This window comes from Muscardinus avellanarius (assembly GCF_963383645.1).
Source record: "Muscardinus avellanarius genome assembly, chromosome: 2".
Lineage (NCBI taxonomy): Eukaryota > Metazoa > Chordata > Mammalia > Rodentia > Gliridae > Muscardinus > Muscardinus avellanarius.
In genome coordinates this window covers 103,577,678-103,596,159 of record NC_137787.1, presented here as the reverse complement: position 1 = coordinate 103,596,159, position 18,482 = coordinate 103,577,678, and the positions used below count along the sequence as shown (strand labels likewise).

At 34.2% G+C, this 18,482-nt stretch overlaps 1 protein-coding gene across 2 annotated transcripts in view; it reads right to left on the bottom strand.

Annotated features, from left to right (window-relative positions):
* The window catches only part of DPP10 (dipeptidyl peptidase like 10), a gene marked incomplete at both ends in the record, with an annotated part of 1,533,989 nt that extends 1,518,636 nt beyond the window's left edge, over nt 1–15,353 (bottom strand). For both annotated transcript variants that reach the window (XM_080690187.1, XM_080690189.1), the window contains one exon: nt 15,294–15,353. In XM_080690187.1, the coding sequence (XP_080546313.1) occupies nt 15,294–15,353 (60 nt within the window). The remainder of the gene's footprint in view (nt 1–15,293) is intronic.
* Between the last annotated feature and the right edge of the window lie 3,129 nt (nt 15,354–18,482).

Sequence of the window (18,482 nt, the reverse complement as noted above, 5' to 3'; positions counted from 1 at the left end):
AGGTTGACCTATCTTAACCTATATTAGGAACACATAATATGAATTCAAGGGGAGATGGCTTAAGTCTTTGAAAAGATGAATGCATCAGCATGTAATAATTCCTGGATAGTTACATTTCTAAATTTTTATTAAATGTTTTAATTAGGAATTATCAACATGTGGCTTGATAGAAGGGGCTTATAGTGGGAAATCAAGGAAAAACTGTGTAAAAAGGTTGAGTTGTACTTCTTCCTTTACTCAGAAAATTAAGCCATTAGTGTTTTTTGCTAAAATATTGCCTGACATCAAATATTAAAAGAGTTACTGAGTACAGATGCTTTATAAAGATCAGTTATTTAATATGCTGGCTTCCACTACTTTCCTTGCAGAGAAGTGGTAAAAAAAATAAGTGAATTCATGGATATGAAAATTACTGGCACAAGATAGGTGCTGAGAAGATATTTTCTTCTTATTGTGGAAAATTCCCATTCTCAAAAAAATAGCTCCCCCACATCTAAAATAACTTTTAAAAAATCTCTTCAGCCAGACACTAATGACAGAATTTAGCAATAAGCCAACTGCAGCTATATTTACATTTTAAAACACGAACTTTTATCTCTCTTATGATTTCACACACAACATACACACACACACACACACACACACAAATTCTTTGAAAAAATAATGCATTTGTTTTCATTTCTTAAACTAACATATGCAAAAAGGAGAACCATATGAATATATATCAAGTGAAATGAAACACCAATATTATAAAGAATATTCTGGAGCACTAATATACTATTTTCCACAATGGAAGTCGTTAGCTCGCTCCTTCAATTACTCAACAACCTTTCCCCCTCCCCAACTCCACCTGTTTTGGTACTAAGAATTAAACTCAGGGAGTTCTACCTCTGATCTTTCTCCTCAGCCCTATTTTTTATTTTGACATAGGGTCTCATTGAGAAGGGCCTTGCTAAGTTGCTGAGTCAATCCTCAAATCTGCAGCCCTCCCCCATCCTCATCTCCCAAGCACTGGAATTATTGCTGTGCACCACCATGCCTGGAAAGAAAGTCTATTTGGAGCATTCACTGGATGTCAGTTTTAGCACCAATCATTATAGCCACAATAACAAATGAGAGGCTATTTTTTACCTCAAGCAGCTTTCAGTCTAGCTGTCAATTTGATATGTCATTCAAGAAGGACAGGGTGGGGGAAGAGGATGAAGAGAGAAGAAAAGTACATAGCTATATATAAAACAACAACGGTGTTTTGCAGGTGTAGTTAAGAACAAAGCAGGCAGTATCCCTGGTGCTGGGATGGAGAGAGCAAGGGGCATTTATACCATCAGAGAGGAGGTATTTTCTGTGAACTGGGACCAAAATGAGGAGCAGAATCTACTAGGAAGGCAAAAAAAAAAAAAGTGATGCAGGGCACTCCTATAGAAATGGTTAAGTTTAACTTAGGAGAGTAATGGCAACTAATTCCTTAGAACTGGTGGGAATGTCAGAACAGAAACAACACCCAAAAAAGAGGCAGGGAATGTGTTAGTTTGAGTTTTGTAGCAAACTTATGTGGGTTCTGGTATGAGATACAAATCTTACTGCCTCACTTACAAAATGAGAAGGGGATGATTCTTTCTTTGCTAAGTCACTGTAGGAATCAAAACGCCCCATAAAGTTACCTAGGAGTCTATATATTATTATAAGGAGACTTGACAGTGGTAAAGATAAAATCAGTGACTACCACAACAATTATAGTGGTGATAGTTATGGTTTGGATTGGAAATGTGTCCCAGAGTCTCATGTCTCCCAAAGTCTCATCCCAGAGTTGGGATGTTTTGGAAGTGATTATATTAGCTCTGACTTCATCTGGAGATTAATCCACTGATGACTGAATGGATGACTTGACCAGGAGCTGGGACCTAGGTAGAAGAGATAGGATACTGGGAAAGATGCTTGAAAGGAATTATCTTATTCAGGACCCCTTCCTTTACTCTCTCTGATTCCCAACTGTGGTGAGCTGAGCAGCTTTCCTCTGCTACATCCTTCCACATGTTGTTCTGCTTCACATTAGGCTTAAGGCAATGGAGCTGGTTGAACTTCATGTTTTTTTTTTTTTATGTCAGGTATTTTAGTCATAGCAATGCAGAGCTAACACAATGGTGTTCTCCCTTTCCTGGATGCCTTTACACATTACACCATCTTCAAAATCTGTTTATCTCCTCCTTTTTCACTTCTTGTTACCTACCCATTAAATCTTTGTTCAAAAATTCAGCCTTATCTATAACTTGGAGTAATTGTCCCTGCTTCACTCTGTTATGTACCTCTGTCGCTTTTGAAACTGTCCACACACTGTGGTAACCAGTGGCTTATTCTTCCTCGCACTTCTCCTTCACCACAGACCAAGGGAAAAAGGAAAAGAAACCATGTTATAAGCTTATTAAAATTTGGCTGTGTCTGGTGCCTTTTGGTATTCATGTTTGTGCAACATAATCTATTGTGCACCAATAAATATTTTTTCAAATTAGCACATTTGTAAGAAATGTGTTAGAATACCAAAGCCAAAACGATCTTTTGCAAAATAAAATCCTCTTCTACAAAGTGTGCGAGAGGGAATTTAACAAAGGGCGAAGATTTTGAGAGAATAAATATGCCTCAACTCCCCTGTGACAGCCGTGGAAGCATCAGTATTGGTAAAATGCAAGAAATTCTGACCTCTTGTTATAAGGTCTTGCCACACTACTTTAAGAGTGACCACTGTTTAGATAGGGAGAGCCCATCAGAAAAGTTCTAAATTAAAGCAATAACATTGCTATCCGGAAGTGCCAGGAAAAAGGCGTTCCAGAGACATGAGAATACTGAGCACAGAGACCATGGTATGGCAAAGATGAGCTGTTTCAGGCTCAGAAAGAGGGAAGGTTTGGCTGGAGATTAACTGATAAGGGAGATAATGGCATACAACACAGCCAAAAGGAAGAGCAAGTGCCAAATGATACAAAGTTGTCAGGGTGAAGCTAAAGATCTAGGACTGTTTTCTAAAAACTTTCTAAAAGGTTTCAACCAGGTATGCAAAATGATTGAAGAAATTCACTACTCAGCTGGTGAGCAGAGCTTTCACTGCTGTGAAGGACACTGGAACCAGAAATTCATGAAGGCTTTTGCTGTAATTCAGGTGGGATGTGAATATGCAAAGAGTTTGGTTTGGTTAGACTGGGGATGTATTAGGAAGTAGAATGAAGAGCAAATTGGATAGTGGATTAAAGAGAAGAGAGAAAAAGATGAATATTAACATTTGTATTTGAGTAAATAAAGAATAATTGTATTATTTAGCAAAGTTAGATTACTTAGTAAAGATTATAAGTTCTGATCTTAATGTATCAATGTTATAATATCAACTACACATTTAAGTGGCAATGTCAAGTAAAATGTGGGTCTGAGAATCCAGTGAGTGGGGGACCTAATCTGTTAAAGTTCAACATCTGGTAGTTATGTCCATGATACCTATTGTCATTATATGATCAGAACTCACAAATGAAAGGTCCTCTAAAGGTCCTCTAAAGTCCTCTAAAATCATTCTGGATATTATCTCATATATTTTTAAAATTTTTTATGGTGCATTGTAGTCATACCTCTTAATGAGGTAGACGACTGTAGAGCCATACATGCACACATCATTCATTTAGCCCTCCCTTAATTCCCTCCCCATTCCTTCCCCCTCTCTCCTTCTCATGCTTGACTTAGTGATTGACTTTGATAAGGTTGTGAATGTACATCATATACACTAGGGAATTCCCCTTTTCTCCCTCCCATCCCCCTCAGTTAGGTCGACTTATTTGCTCATCTATGTGTTTTTTTTTTCCTTAGTCTAGAGTTCTGTCCTATGACCCATTTTCCCTAGCTTCCAAATATTAGAGAGAGCATCTGATTTCATCTAATTCCAAATAGAATGACAATCATTAAAATAACAAACAACAACAAATGCTGGTGAGGATGCAGAGAAGTGGGAACTCTAATACGTTGTTGGTGGGATTTCAAATTAGTGAAACCACTTTGGAAAATAGTATGGAGGATATTCAGAAACATGGGACTAAACATACCATATGATCCAGTAATATTCATAGCTGCAGAATTCACAATTGCCAAATTACAGAACCAGCCAAGAGGCCCATCAACAGATGAATGGATTACAAAACTGTGAGATATGTACACAAAGGAATTTCATTCAGCCTTAAAGAAAAACAAAGCTACATTGCTTACGGGGAAATGGATGAAACTGAAGAACATTATGCTAAGTGAGATTATTCAGTCACAAAAAGTAAGAGATCCCTTATATTTTATTGTCCCACTATAAACATACCTAGAAAGTCTTTGTTTGGGAATACTTAGGGATATGCTTGGTACACTAGTAGTCCTCACTTCACATACCACACTTCCATTTATTGACTACTTCTAGACATAGTCTTTATGTTTCCTCTTAACCCTGGAGGCTTTGGGGCATTTGAATGGTTCTGAGGGCTTATGAACTTCAAGTCTCTGGAAGTACCAGAGACCAGGTCACGGAAACAGACTCTGAGTAACCCTTATTATTTGATGGTGAATACTACCATTATTTTCCTTCATATTTCCCAAAGAGATCATAACCCAATGACATCTGAAAGAGAAATATGAAAGTGCAATGCAAAACTGAGTCATTTAATATCAAGAGACACGTCTTCTCCTGCTCTTTTTCTAAGTGTTAGAACTCTCTGCTGTAAGGCAATCAGAGACAATAGTGTCTCCATTTGTCACACCTTTGTTAAATCAGTACTTGAACCATAATGTTGCATATCTTTTTCAGTATGATGGACATTACATTCCCATCAAATTCTAGAACCATTTTTCTGATCTCCATGGTGCATATTTTTGTTATCTATTCTCAAAACATCTCATTTTACTGATGTTTTTATATCAGAATCTCGTATTTCTCTGTTTAACCTCCTTTATGACTTCCTCTTTCTAACCATGTATATCATCAAGCATGTGAATAGAGTTGTTGTAGGACTTAGTACTAGCCAATAAGAGTTGAAGGAAAATAGATGTGAAATCCATCTTAAAAACAAACCTCAAAGGAAGAAACTTCTCTTTCTCCACTGGACATTGTCAGTTGTCATGGCTACAGGTCAATTGTGGAACTAAAGCAGCCATATAGCCACCAGGACAGAAGTTAGTCTGAGATAAACAAATTAGAAAAGTACAACGAGCCAGGGTCATAATGTGTGGGCACTGAATTAACTGACCCTGGAGGTATTCTATGAAGGGACTTTGCATTTTGTGAAATTATCTATTTTTTCCTTCTTACTATTTTAGCCAATTTATTTAGAATTCTAAATTGTTTTCTGATTATTTCAGCAAACATAGACTCAATTAATAAAACCAACATATTCTTTAACCTGCCCAGAACTCAAAGTACCATGACCTTTAGAGGGATAGGGGTAGAATAACAATGTGATTTAAAATAGCCTATCAGCCTAACTTTTCATAAATGTATAAAACAAAGTGACATACATATATGAATTATCACTATGGATCTGTCTGTCATGTAAAATTACAATGCACCAATAAAAACAAAAATAAAAATAAAGGGTAAGTTGTAGAGCAATGATAAAATAAGTCATCACATCCATACTAAATGTTATGAGCCAAGCCTGCATGATTTAGATCTAGATATTGATGCACCAAAGTATTGCTCTTGTTTAAAAAGATGAAGCCGAGTGTGCTGTTGTATGCTTGTAATCCAAGCATTCAGAATTCTAAAACCGGAGGATCGCAATTCACAGACAACCTCATCTACTTAGCAAGGCCCTTCGTAATTCAGTGAGACCCTGTTTCAAAAATAAAAAGAATAAAAAATATGGCTGGGGTTGTAGCTCGAAGATAGAATGCCCCTGGGTTCCATCCCCAGTACTGGAAATAAAAAAGAAAGAAAGAAAAACAAAGATTAAGTGGGCATGGTGACCCTATTTCAAAATAAAGAATAAAAAATAGAGCTTAGGGTGTAACTTGGAGGTAGAATGTCCCCTGGGTTCCATCCCCATTATCACTCACACACACACACACAAAAATATGAATGGGGAAACTCTCATGTCAACCTATTTTTCCTTTGTAATCCTCAGATTTCTTATCTGAAAAATGAGATTCTAGACTAGAATATTTCTACAAGGTATTTAAAACTTCATGAGTATAGAATCACAACATATCAAATGTATTTTAATCTTTGCTCTGTCCTCTGGAAAATGATGTGAGCCATTAAGGGAGACCCTTGAAACTGTTCCTTCAAAAACCCAAAACATATTTATTAATAACTATGTAGCCAGGAGACAAGGAAAGAAAGTACTTTCACATTTATGCACCTGATATCTTTAGGTATCTTCCTAATTAAATCTAATGATTCTAATAGAGGCCATCCATGTGTCATTAGGCATTGCCCAATTTTTCAATAAGCAACCAGAATCTAAGAAAATGATTATAACTACCTACAAATATTAAATAATATATTAATACAGATAAATTATTGGCATTATCAAAAAGTCTCTTCTGAATTAAAATGTTACTATTAAATTAAAGGCTTTACAGACCAGCTATTAAGCTATTATCACTCAGGAAAGTAGGTGGTACTTTTTAAATCAAGCTAATGAACAAGTTTTTGTTCTTAATATAAATTTATCTTCAGTAAAACCTGTGTGGCCCAAAACATCTTATACTTAGTTTATCCTTAAAAATTGTCCAGAAAGACATAAACCTCAGGAATCTTTCCCATAGTCACATAAACAACCTTCAAATTTAGATCTCAAGATCTAGTCTTTGTACTATTTTTATTAATATTTTCCATCAGATAATAGTCAATTCTGAAAGATATCACAAAATATAGCCCCAATATGCATCTGGAACCTTATTTAACTCTCCTGATTATTCACACTTTATGATCTAGTCAGCCTCAACTATGAACTGCTTTCATGACAATTATACTGCCTTATTTTTTTGTCTTTTGCTCATTTTATGTCTCTACAATACTTTCTGACACTCTTATTTCTCTAGATTCTGTGTAGGGTAGTTGCTTGTCTCTGTGAATGTCCCTTTTGAAAAGCTGGTAATTATTCACTTAGCACTTAGTACTTGATACTGTAATTGCATTGATTTGTATTCAACACCGAGTTCCTCAAAAACAAGAGGTATGCCCTGCTCATGTTTGAATGCTCTTTCATTAAATGTTGAATGATTGAAACAACATAAGAGAAAATTCAAATCTCTATCCATCACATCATGCTGTGATCAACTAAAGTCAACTGGTCTTAATTTCATCTTTGATAGATGTTCTTTCTTTCAGAGGATATACATAAATAATTATTCTATAGCTGCTCCTTTTTGATCAAGAATATTTCCCTTACATAGTGCTTCTTCCCTTTTTTACTATTTCAAAAATGTTTGCAAGTAAAAGACCTACCTATTAAATATAAGTACATCTATGCGATTTACTTCCCTTAAGGTAAAGTAGAGTTTATTCTTCTTAGTGGAAATTTCTGAAAACTATAGTTGTAGAAAGGTGATTTCCAGTCCATCAGCAGTGGAAACAAGGTTTCTTATGAGAAAGAGCTTCACTAAAGTGACAGAACCAATATTCCCCTGAAAAGCCAAATCTATTAAAATCAGCAGCAACTTGGGTCGGCAATGTTAACTCAATCTCGAAAACAGAACCACAGACATTGCATTTGGATGCAAGACTCTTCTTGACTTTAGTATAGAAAGAAGTTCATAATTTAAAACCTATTTTTCCCATTCTGAAGTCACTCATCCTAGTAGAATAGATATATGTTGTTATACACTTTCCAAGGCACTATGCCATTTCTCCAAATGTTAGCATATTTCACAGTAGGAGATTTGGCTTTGCTCAGGTCTTTTTGACTTATTTTTCATTTAAAGAACATTAATTGATCACTTCATAATTAAGATCATCAGATACTGGGGTAAGCTCTGGGATTAACAAAAAGGAAAGACAGAGATCCTTGAGGAGTTCTCTAAAAGCCAGTGGAACACTTACATGGAAATAAATATAACTCTAAAGATCAATTGTTGCTAAGAAAGTACAAAAAGTTAGGTGAGAAGGTGACTTTCTGACTTAGGGGATCTGAGAACTCTCACTGAGAAAATTCCACATGAGCCTTGAAGTAAGAGAGTAGGGATTTGCTAAAAGAACCACTGTATGCAAGAAGACAAGGAAGTAGGGAAAACTGAGGTATGCAGATAGTATGGAGACTATCCTACAATAAATCTTGTTCTCAATTTGACCACGTGTACAAACCCAAGAACATACCTAAGTATTTAAAATTTTGGTAGCACAGAACTGGAATGGGTAACTGTGCTTTTCAATGGATTAATCAGATCTTTAGGGGCGTGAAATCTAATTATCTTCTTCCCCCTACCTTCATGCCACAGGTCCAAGATGAAATCTTGCAGATGTTACTATAACATCAGAAGATTTTTTTTAGCTCCTTGGAGACTTCAAAATGAGTTTTATCATCATTATAGTTAATAATAATTGCAAATAAAATTCTCAGCTTTTATGTCATAAAAATTGATTCTCACTATATACCTCTCTATGAAAATGTCATATCCCTTAAAAATTGCTACTAGAACAAATTAGAATACAAAGAACTTACATAGCATTTTTGTTTGGGAATATAATTTAAGTTTATTGCCCTTCTGTTAGTGGGAAGAAATGACTTAACAGGGTTAATTGTCTTCCCCAAGGCCACATGATTCACTGTAGTACAGAGGAAGTGAAAATTCAACTTATGGCTTCCCCTCCAAATGACAACCACCCAGTTTGAAGTGTACTCTATTTGCAGGTAGCAGAATAGGTTGTCCACAGGTGATGTTTCTTCCTACTGATAGTACAAAACAAATACACAAAAACATCAAAGAGCTATGACAAATTTTGAAGAGATAAGACTTTTCAGCAGATAAATTTTCTCCATTGCGTTGCTTATCACCCAGCTTAAATCTAGTTCTACTAAGGAAACACCATGCTGTGTCTGTCCAAGGGAGGTCAGGTTTGTTATTAATAATAATTTTGTTCCTGTTGTGTATTGTTGCCAATTATATCCCATAAAACTGGCATATATCTAAGGGCTAAAGGACATTCATGAAGACAAGGGAAAAGGCTTTGGTGATCTTCCTGACTACTATTATTTTGGTAAATTTTAGATAAAGCTGGCGAGACTTGTCCAGTATGCATTTTGCTTAATGTGCCTCTGGATGGATACAAACCAAGATCAGAGACTAAAACCACTGAAACCAAACAAAATATCAACATATTTATTTGATAAAAAATGTTATACATTTAAAACACAAGAGAGACTGCTAGCCTAGTTATCTATTGGGTAAGGCCTTAATTTTCCTTTTAGCTCCTCTTAGAACTGACATACCTTAACATTTATTTAGTAACCAACAAACTTATTTTAGGTATTTTCTATATAAAAAGCACTGCATCAAGTAATGCTTGTGAAGTATAAGACAAACTTGTATATGGTTCATATATAAGAATTATCTATGAGTATCACAGATGTTTGAATAATTTCAGAATAATGCTAAGGGTAATTAACTTCATTAAACATATTTCTTATTTTGTAGTCTGCGGGTTCAGTTATTCTGAAACTTCACTGTGTTCCAGAATTGACTGGAAGGCTTATTAAAACAGATTGCTGGATTCTACCTCCAGAATTTCTGATCTAGTGTATTTTTAGGTAGAACCCAAGGATTTACATTTCTAATTATATCCCCTGGAGATTGGGGTCACACTTTGAGAAAACACTGTCTTAGTTTTTAATCCCATGCTTCATTTGTAGACACATAGTTCCTTTTCATTGACAATTAGTCATTTTATCACAAACAATATCTTCTCTAACTTATCAAAACAAGAGTTCCTAGAAAATTATTAGCAAGATATTTTCCAAAGAAAAAATAAAGCAATATTATATATTTTCTTTAAAAAATTCTATGTTAAAGTCCTTTATCACTGGGCGTGGTGGCACATGCTTGTAATCCCTGTGCTTGGGAGGCAGAGACAGGAGGATCGCGCAGGTTCGAATCCAGCCGTGCTGGCTTAAGAGACCCTGTTTCCAAAAATAAAAAAAGTATAAAATAGGTCTGGAAGTGTAGTCCAGAGGTAGAAGGGCTTCCAGGAACCCCAGTACCACACAAAAAAGTCCTTCTTCAAAGTTGACATTTAAATGTTACATATGCCACTAAAGCTATAAAATGTAAAACTGGCTGATTGTTATAACATTGTACTTCTCTTTAAAAAAGGAATAAAACTTCAATCATTGCTTTAAAAATGATGACTTTATAGGCCTTTGAAATAAAATTGCCTTCTAATTATTTGAGGTTTAAATGCTTAGCCATAAATACAAATTATAAAAGACTATAAATTTATCATTAACAGAATTTCCAACCTGTGGTCCTCTTAATGCTGAGTGTAAGACAGACTGAGTTTGCCTTAAGCTTATGAAGAAGCTGTGTCAGGAGAATTAAAAAGATGCAGGCTATTTCTAAGAAACAAAATTTGTCACACATATGCAGTGTACTTTTTCTCTAATTTTTGTAAGATTTCTTTTTGTCTTCCTCTCTCAACATTTAAGAGAACACTTCTTTCTCTGAATGCAGAAGGAAAATCTGTACATTGCTAGATGGAACTACAGAACTCACTGATGCGCTCAGTAAAGGAAATTAACAATGATAATTCTATCTATTGCACATGTCTGAGTCTATATTGTGATCATATTTCAATAAAGTTTATTTATATCTTTATCCCTTATTCATAAAGGATGCTAGACTTATGTTAGAAACTCAGAATATCTAAGCCAGTATAATATGTAAATATACTTTATAATATTTGCACTTAGAATTTTAAATATTAGTGAGTTTGAGAAAATCTTACATTTTGCATGTTTTAAAGATATAAAAAGGTAGAATTTTTATATACATTTTGAATTTTAAAATTGATGTGTGTGACTTGCATGTTTAATTATGAGATATTATTAAAGAGTAAATTGAAATATTGTCTAATGTATCATTTCGCGTCGATCCTTGAGTACGTTGGTGTGACATTGGAAACCAGTGAGATGCAGTAGTGCAGTTTCAAGCCAGTTTCAACATGCCCTTTTATCAGTGGCATACTTCCAAGCATCAATTTGCTAAACAGAAATTATTTCCTAACCACCACACCCTCAAGCCTATAGATTTAACAAAAACTACTTACGGTAAGGTTTTTCATTCTCTTTAAACTACTTATTTTTTAATTTAATTTTACTTTTTTATCGACATACAATATGTATACAAAATTATAGGATAAGATAAGGAAACGAAATCCACTTATTTTATCTCAGGTTTCCTATGACACAAGTTTAGATGAAGCTGTGGGTTAGGAAAGAAAAAGAGGAAAAATCTTTTTTATCATAGGACTCATCAATATTACTATCCAATTATTGTAAAATTAAAATTATTGTGAAAAGAGTTTAAAATTAAAATTATTGTGAAAAATGTTTTCCACTTGAGACAAATTCTGAAGACAATAAAATTCTAAAATCTCTAGTATGGTTCATACAAACTTGCTGCTACTCCATAAAAGGCATGCAGAAAGAAACTAGAGCATTTAGAAATTGGAGCCCTGTTCTATAAAAAACTGAGAACCTGGGTATGCTGGTGGTAGTAGAAAAAATAAGGCAGATCTTGAAAAGGGGAAATAAAAACAGAGAAATTCACATGAAAGTGTACTAGGCGGGAATAGTAAAGAAATAGTGTATTACATTTTGAATTTTTCATAATAAAATATAATATATATGATTCCTGACAAAGGAGAAGGAGTCACCAACCCAACCCCAGATAACTGATTTAAAATTTCTAAATTCAAACACAATATGAGCCATTTCTTTTACTTAGACACTCAATTCTAGACTTATGTTAAAATGTGAAAGAAAATTTTAAACATTTCTGCAAATTTTAGGGGTAAAATTCTAAATCTGCAATTTAACTAGTGTGGGGGAGCAGACATAAACTTTGGCTAAAAGTTTCTATTTATTTTCAGTGTGATCAAGAGAGCTTAGAGGTGAGGGCAATACTTCAGAAAGCAAGTTTACAATAATGCCAAAATTAGATCCATGGTTCACATTTCCATACAGTCCATAAAACTTTCCATTGAAGATTTCAGAATAAAATTGTGTGTGTGTGTGTGTGTGTGTGTGTGTGTGTGTGTGTGTGTATGCTCACATTACCTTGATGGTAACATTTGTAATCATTTCAGGAAAAACTGTCCTGCTCTAATAGCTCTGAAAAGAAGAAGGGTATTAATGAGTGCATTACATTCATCATTCCATCCATAGTGATCTGAGAACATGTTTGGGACCCTTACTTACCTTCCTCCTACCAAAATACATCAAGAAATGTCATCAAATACTGGTTGAACTAGAGAAATTCAGAATGACAAAATAAATCACGAGGCAACCCAAATAATGTTGACCATGATATTCCATAGGACTCTTCTCCATCCCTCCTCTTCATCTTGCCTCTTCAACTATAACACAAATAGCTAACAATGGCAACCACAGTTGAATTTGACTGCTTCAGGTTTCATCACATTTTAAACTTCAAGTATTCACACATACAATGTCTTTTTTCTCCATATTTTGAGGTTTATGACTATTTTTAGCGAATGCAATCTATTTTGTCCATATTTGTAGCATTCATTTTAGTAGTTACATTGTCAAGAGAAAGAACAGCTAGAATTTACTACACTGACAAGAGGGGAAAATTCCCAGGATGTTTATTACATTGAGCTATGTGTAAAATCTCCAAGAGGATTTAGAATTTCTAAAATGAAGCAATATGCAAATTTCTAAGAGTCTGGTTATTTCCAGAGTTCTAAAATGGGTTATCACTACTTCAGAACAAATTCCATAAGGAAGCTTTGTTTTAAATGATCAGATAGTAACTTTAATAGTGAAGAAAATAGTAACTCTAAATAACCATACTTGAAACTAAGAGTCCAAAAGTTCAAAGAGTCTTTAAAAGTTCAATATGCCATAGATTTCCAAAGCCTTTCATTTTAGGGTTTTTCCTTTGGTTATTGTATTTTGCTCATAGGCTAATGCATTACCTAAATATAGATAGCCATTTTTAGTATAAGTTCCAAAAGCCATAAATGTTTCATAATTGAGCACATAATTTGAAGTAAGAGAGCTTTTCCACTCATCCCTTTTTACTGTTGCAAATTGGAAAATACTCAAGTAATTACTCCCTTAATAGTTCAATGCTTGCAACTATATATACTTTATGAACATCACAAGCATCTTTAGCTCCCCCAGAGCAATATGAAGGGGGAGAAGGTACAAAACAACTTAACTTCCACAATTAACCAAATCACCCAGAGCTTAGTTCAAGATTCTTTCATTGAGCCATTAATATAATAGATTGCTAAGTGTTTGGTTGTCCAATTTTATGATGCCTTTCATTTCAATTCAATGGTTGCAGTTAGAATAAGAAACCCGCATCTGCAATATCAGAAAGATGATGCACAATCTTTATACTAGAAACATTTTTTCTTGTTCCACAGTTTGAGAGCAGTCAATGCCAGAGCACTAATAAGAAAAGTGATTTGAAGTTCCAGAAAGTAGCATTCGCTTATGGTTACCCAATAAAGAAGAGGGCAAGTAAGAAATGCTTGATTCCCGTGACCTCAAAGACTTAAACAGAGAACCACTAGTCATTTTATGTTTTGCTTTAATCTTTTTAGACAAAGGTAGATGGACAGTTTGTAATTCTCTCTGAATTTAGACTATAACACAAATTTCCAACTGTAGTATATATTTTACAATATGGAATGCCATATATTACTCTTTTAGTATTGTTCAGTGGTAACATACTTATATAATTGATGTATATGGGAATCTAACCTGCAGAAACAATTTACTTTTTAAAGCTTAACATTTTATTTCTAAACTTTGACACAGTACAGAAAATCCAATGCTAAGAAAGATTCTGCTTTGGCCATTAGAAAGGGTGTAAATCTTCTGAATTTGGGCTTTACATGATTCCAGTTAACTCCCCATATTTATATAAGTTGGAAACATAATTATGCATCAGTGGATATAACTTGGAGCCATAATTGCTTTAATAAATAAATAGAATAAAATACTCAATCATGACTTCTTTGTCATTGAAATACTCTAACGAAGGGTAGAAAAGTTCAGAAGAAAAGAATATTGCTGAAAATTATGCAATATTGTCAAAGGCCAGAGATAAAACAAAAAACATTATATAAGCAAAAATAAACCAGGCTTTAAAAATTTTGACAGCTTAGTGAACACTACATACTTGGATGTGAATGAGAGACTTACTAAAGATGACCATCAGGCTGTCAGAATTTTTTATAAAAGAGTTTCAGAGAAATTAATCACTTTGACTCAAGATGCAAAGTAATCACACCAAATATAATCCCATTCAGATAGATGGCAATATAGAGCAAATAACTGCTTGAGATTTATAATAACTGCTCCTTATAAGGCTCCATGTAAATAAAAGTATCCCAAGTAAGAAGAATCAAGTGATATAAATATTTCTTAAAACTAGAACAGAAAAAATGAAAGTCTGTGATAGTTCTTTACTTTTAACCATATGCTATCAGAAAACCACAAACTTAGAACAAGCATTGTAATTAAAAATTGTCTAAAGTTATTTCAGTGGTTCTGAGTTTATGGTTTTATTAATAAAAATATGTGTTTTATACTCTTTATGGTCTTTTACACTCTTTTGCTTAAATCTTGTTAGTATAACCACAAGTCCAAAGGCTCACAATGACATAAGTGATATTTTTGAGATACAAGAAATCCAAAATCCTTAAAACCATAAAATACTGTTATTAAATTTTGAATCAATTTAATGTTATCTGGCTCAAGCAATTCGCAAATTCATCACCAGTTCCACCGAGAAAACTGACAAAATACTTCTAGACACACACTAAAGTTCATTCCTGAAACATACCCCTGAGAGATTCTCAATTAAAAAGAAAAGTCGTCAGGATAGAAAAATGTTGTAATGAAAACCACTCTCTCCAGTCTACATAAACATGCAAACAGAGCCAAGCACTTCACTGAGGTCCATCGTTTGAACTCAGACCAACTAGGCATCTCCAGAGTCAGTGCCCTGCTACCCACACCCATATATGAGGTAGGTGATCCAAGACACATGTGCAGAAGCAGAGAACAGAGGGGGATAAAAGGTCCTACCTTGATTGTTTTTGAGGGCTGACACTTAATGTGATGGGACACGCTGGCAGTTTGGTTCATGTTTCAGGACCCTGGACAGTGCACGATCCCCGCGGAGTTCCAGTATAAACTCAATCAAGTCTCCTCTGTTGGACTTTGCAGGGGCTGCTGCTGTTGCTGCTGCGACTGCTGTTGCTTCTGCTGCTTCTCTCGCTGCTGCTTCCTCACTCCGGAGGCTGAAACGCTGTCAGATTGGAAGGATCTGTGTCTCACTTGGCCCTAAATAAAGCATTTACTTGGTTCATCATTCTCAAAGCTCTTGGCAATGTGAAAGAGAAAGCCAAAGGCTGTTTAAATTCACTTGCACTGTATCTTTTCAGTACCGGGATGTGACAGCTCCACAGTACAGCCAATGATCTTGGCTCCCATTCTCCCTTAAAAGGGACGAATACCAGAAAACATACAGAGATCAATTGCAGTCCTACAGTTTAAAGGGGCACTCTCAATAACCCTGGTTCTAACCAGATTACACAGATTACACTTTTATACTTTTTTCGCAACGCAAAGCAATTCTTTATGTCTTTTTATTCTCTCTCTCTCTCTCTCTCTCTCTCTCTCTCTCTCTCTCTCTCTCTCTCTTTCTTCTTGCTTTTTCAGATTTTTTTGCCTTAATTCATTCTCATTTTAATACTAAATTTTAGTCCTTCCTGAGTAGTGCTTACCAGTAGATTCTGGAAAACTACCTGTTGCTGGTTTTAAGATCTGAAATCTGAAAGGTTTACATCTTTATGGCTAAGGACTGACAGTCCCTATGGATATTTAAGAAGGCTGAAGTAACTGATAAGAGACTGACCCTTCTGTAAGCCAAGGAAAAGCTAAAGATATGAGCAGTTTTTAAACACAATTTTTGTTATAGCTACTGGATCATGTGCCAAAGCAAGAACAATTTTCTTAAGGTCACATTTTTGATTGCCTGAGAGAAACTAATAGTTAATTCTAGTACAATTTTCCAAATAGTATTTTGGGGGAAACTAAATCATAAAAGTTTTTGAAAAAAAGTTTTCTCACCAGTCTTCATGGTTGTATCAGCACCAACTATTATAAACATACCCTTTTGAAAATAAGAAATCCAGTAGGCTTTAATAAAATGAAAAAATTTTCTCCAGCCTTTATTATTATTAGATGTGACCTAGATTATGTGTATCTTATATATTTCTGAAGAATAACACTTTTTACTTATCAGAAACATATCCTCCTGGTGAAATATCATGTTTATAAGATTGAATAGAATCAAGCTTTATGATTGGGCCCAAAATATCACAAACAAATTTTAATATTGGAATGAATAAATTAATGGGTTTAGTCAACTAATTAACCTCATGTATATTTATTCATATATTTTCTCTTCTGAGGCAGAAAATTAATCTAAACATCCTGGCACGGTGTTCTGTGAATGAGTTGAGAATTTCTGAAGGCACAGATATTAATATCAGAATTATCAAAGAAATCACAAATATCATGAGTGAGAAGATGTAACAAATAAGAACTAGTAGAAAGGCCATATTCCAAATCTAGTATGGCTTGAAACATGAAACGTGAAGCATAGTCAGGGGCAGCTTTAGGACTAAAAGATCTGGTGAAGTTTAAAATTTTAAATAACAAATATGAATGGCACTTGTAGATTACATTACATTTTATTGGACTCTGCTGCCTTGAACAATTGATAAATCAAAGAAAATTCATTTTAGAAAAAATTAAACATTTTTTATTTCACAATAATTAAAACAACATATCAAAATTATACAGTAAGCCAAAACAACATTTAGAGGAAATCATATATTTTTAAATGCATATATCTGAAATGCAGAAAGGCATGCAACTAATAATTAACAATATACTCATCTCAATAAATTAGAAGAATAATAAAATAAACCCGTAAAACATAAAGGACATTATAAGGAGGGAAGTAGTTGATAAGGCAAAAAATATGCAAAGTATGTGACTCAGTTAACAAACTATTGAGAATTTCAACACTTAGCTGTATTGTAGTGTCTAAACAAATAAATATTCAGTACCAGTAAAACTGTCTTAGCTCCTGTCTTAGACAGCACACAATACTTCATATCTAAGGAAACTTCCAACTAAATCATTTTGTTATTCTAAGTAGAATGAGGACAGAGAAGGAAGGTACAAACATTCAGAGTTCCTTATCCACATCAGAGAACATTAAAATGTGGTAGGAACCACCAGCACCAAAGAACACGTATTGGGCATAATGAGAGGCCAACATTTGCATGCCTACCACAGAGACAAAGGGGAAACTGGATTGCAAGTACTGTGGTCCAATGGGACTTCACACCTTTCCACAGTTCTCCAAAAAAATGTCCCATTCCCACCTGGAAGGCTTTAGGATGAAAGAGATTTTACTGACATTATAATCTAAAAGTAAGTGAGCAGAGTCCATATATAATCCCTTCTCAGTGTTGATTTTGAATGTAAAGTAAACTCACATGAAGCGAAAAGGCTGTCTACCTGACACCATATTCTCCCATTCCACGCCCATTGTTGTAGCAAATTCTAAATACCAAAAAAAAAACAGCTGTTCTGATAAAAATATGTAACCCAAGTCTCATTTTGGACTTTTCTGTTACATTGTCATTTTGTGAATGAAGCAAATGAAAAACATAGTAATTTGAAATCATTTTTATTTAAAACATGCATAGATTTTTCAAAATTTTTTAAAATCTTCTGTCAACATATTCAATTGGAATACACAACCATAAAATGATAGAGATAAAAAATAGACAAATGTTTAAAATATAAATACTGTCTAATAAGGATAATTTATATACACTTGTTGTAATTGAGATATTTTGTGTTCAATATATTTAGTTTGGAAAAGGCTAGAAAATTAGATTGCAGTCTACCACATAGTAGATTTGTTAATAAAAATTTAGAAGTACTCAGGAAACACTACACAGGAGATCATAGTGAATAAGAAAATCTAGGTGGTTTAATCCAAAACAGTTTTGGATTTAATAAACACTAATGATTATCATATAAAATTCTATGATTAGATTCTACAATTTGTATAAAATTAAGAGTAAGTTCCTTGAACTCTTTAAATAAAAAGAGGAAAGATAGCTAGCCATTTTAGAAAATTAATTCATCATAATACTCTATCATATTCCTTGAACAGCTATTGTTTGA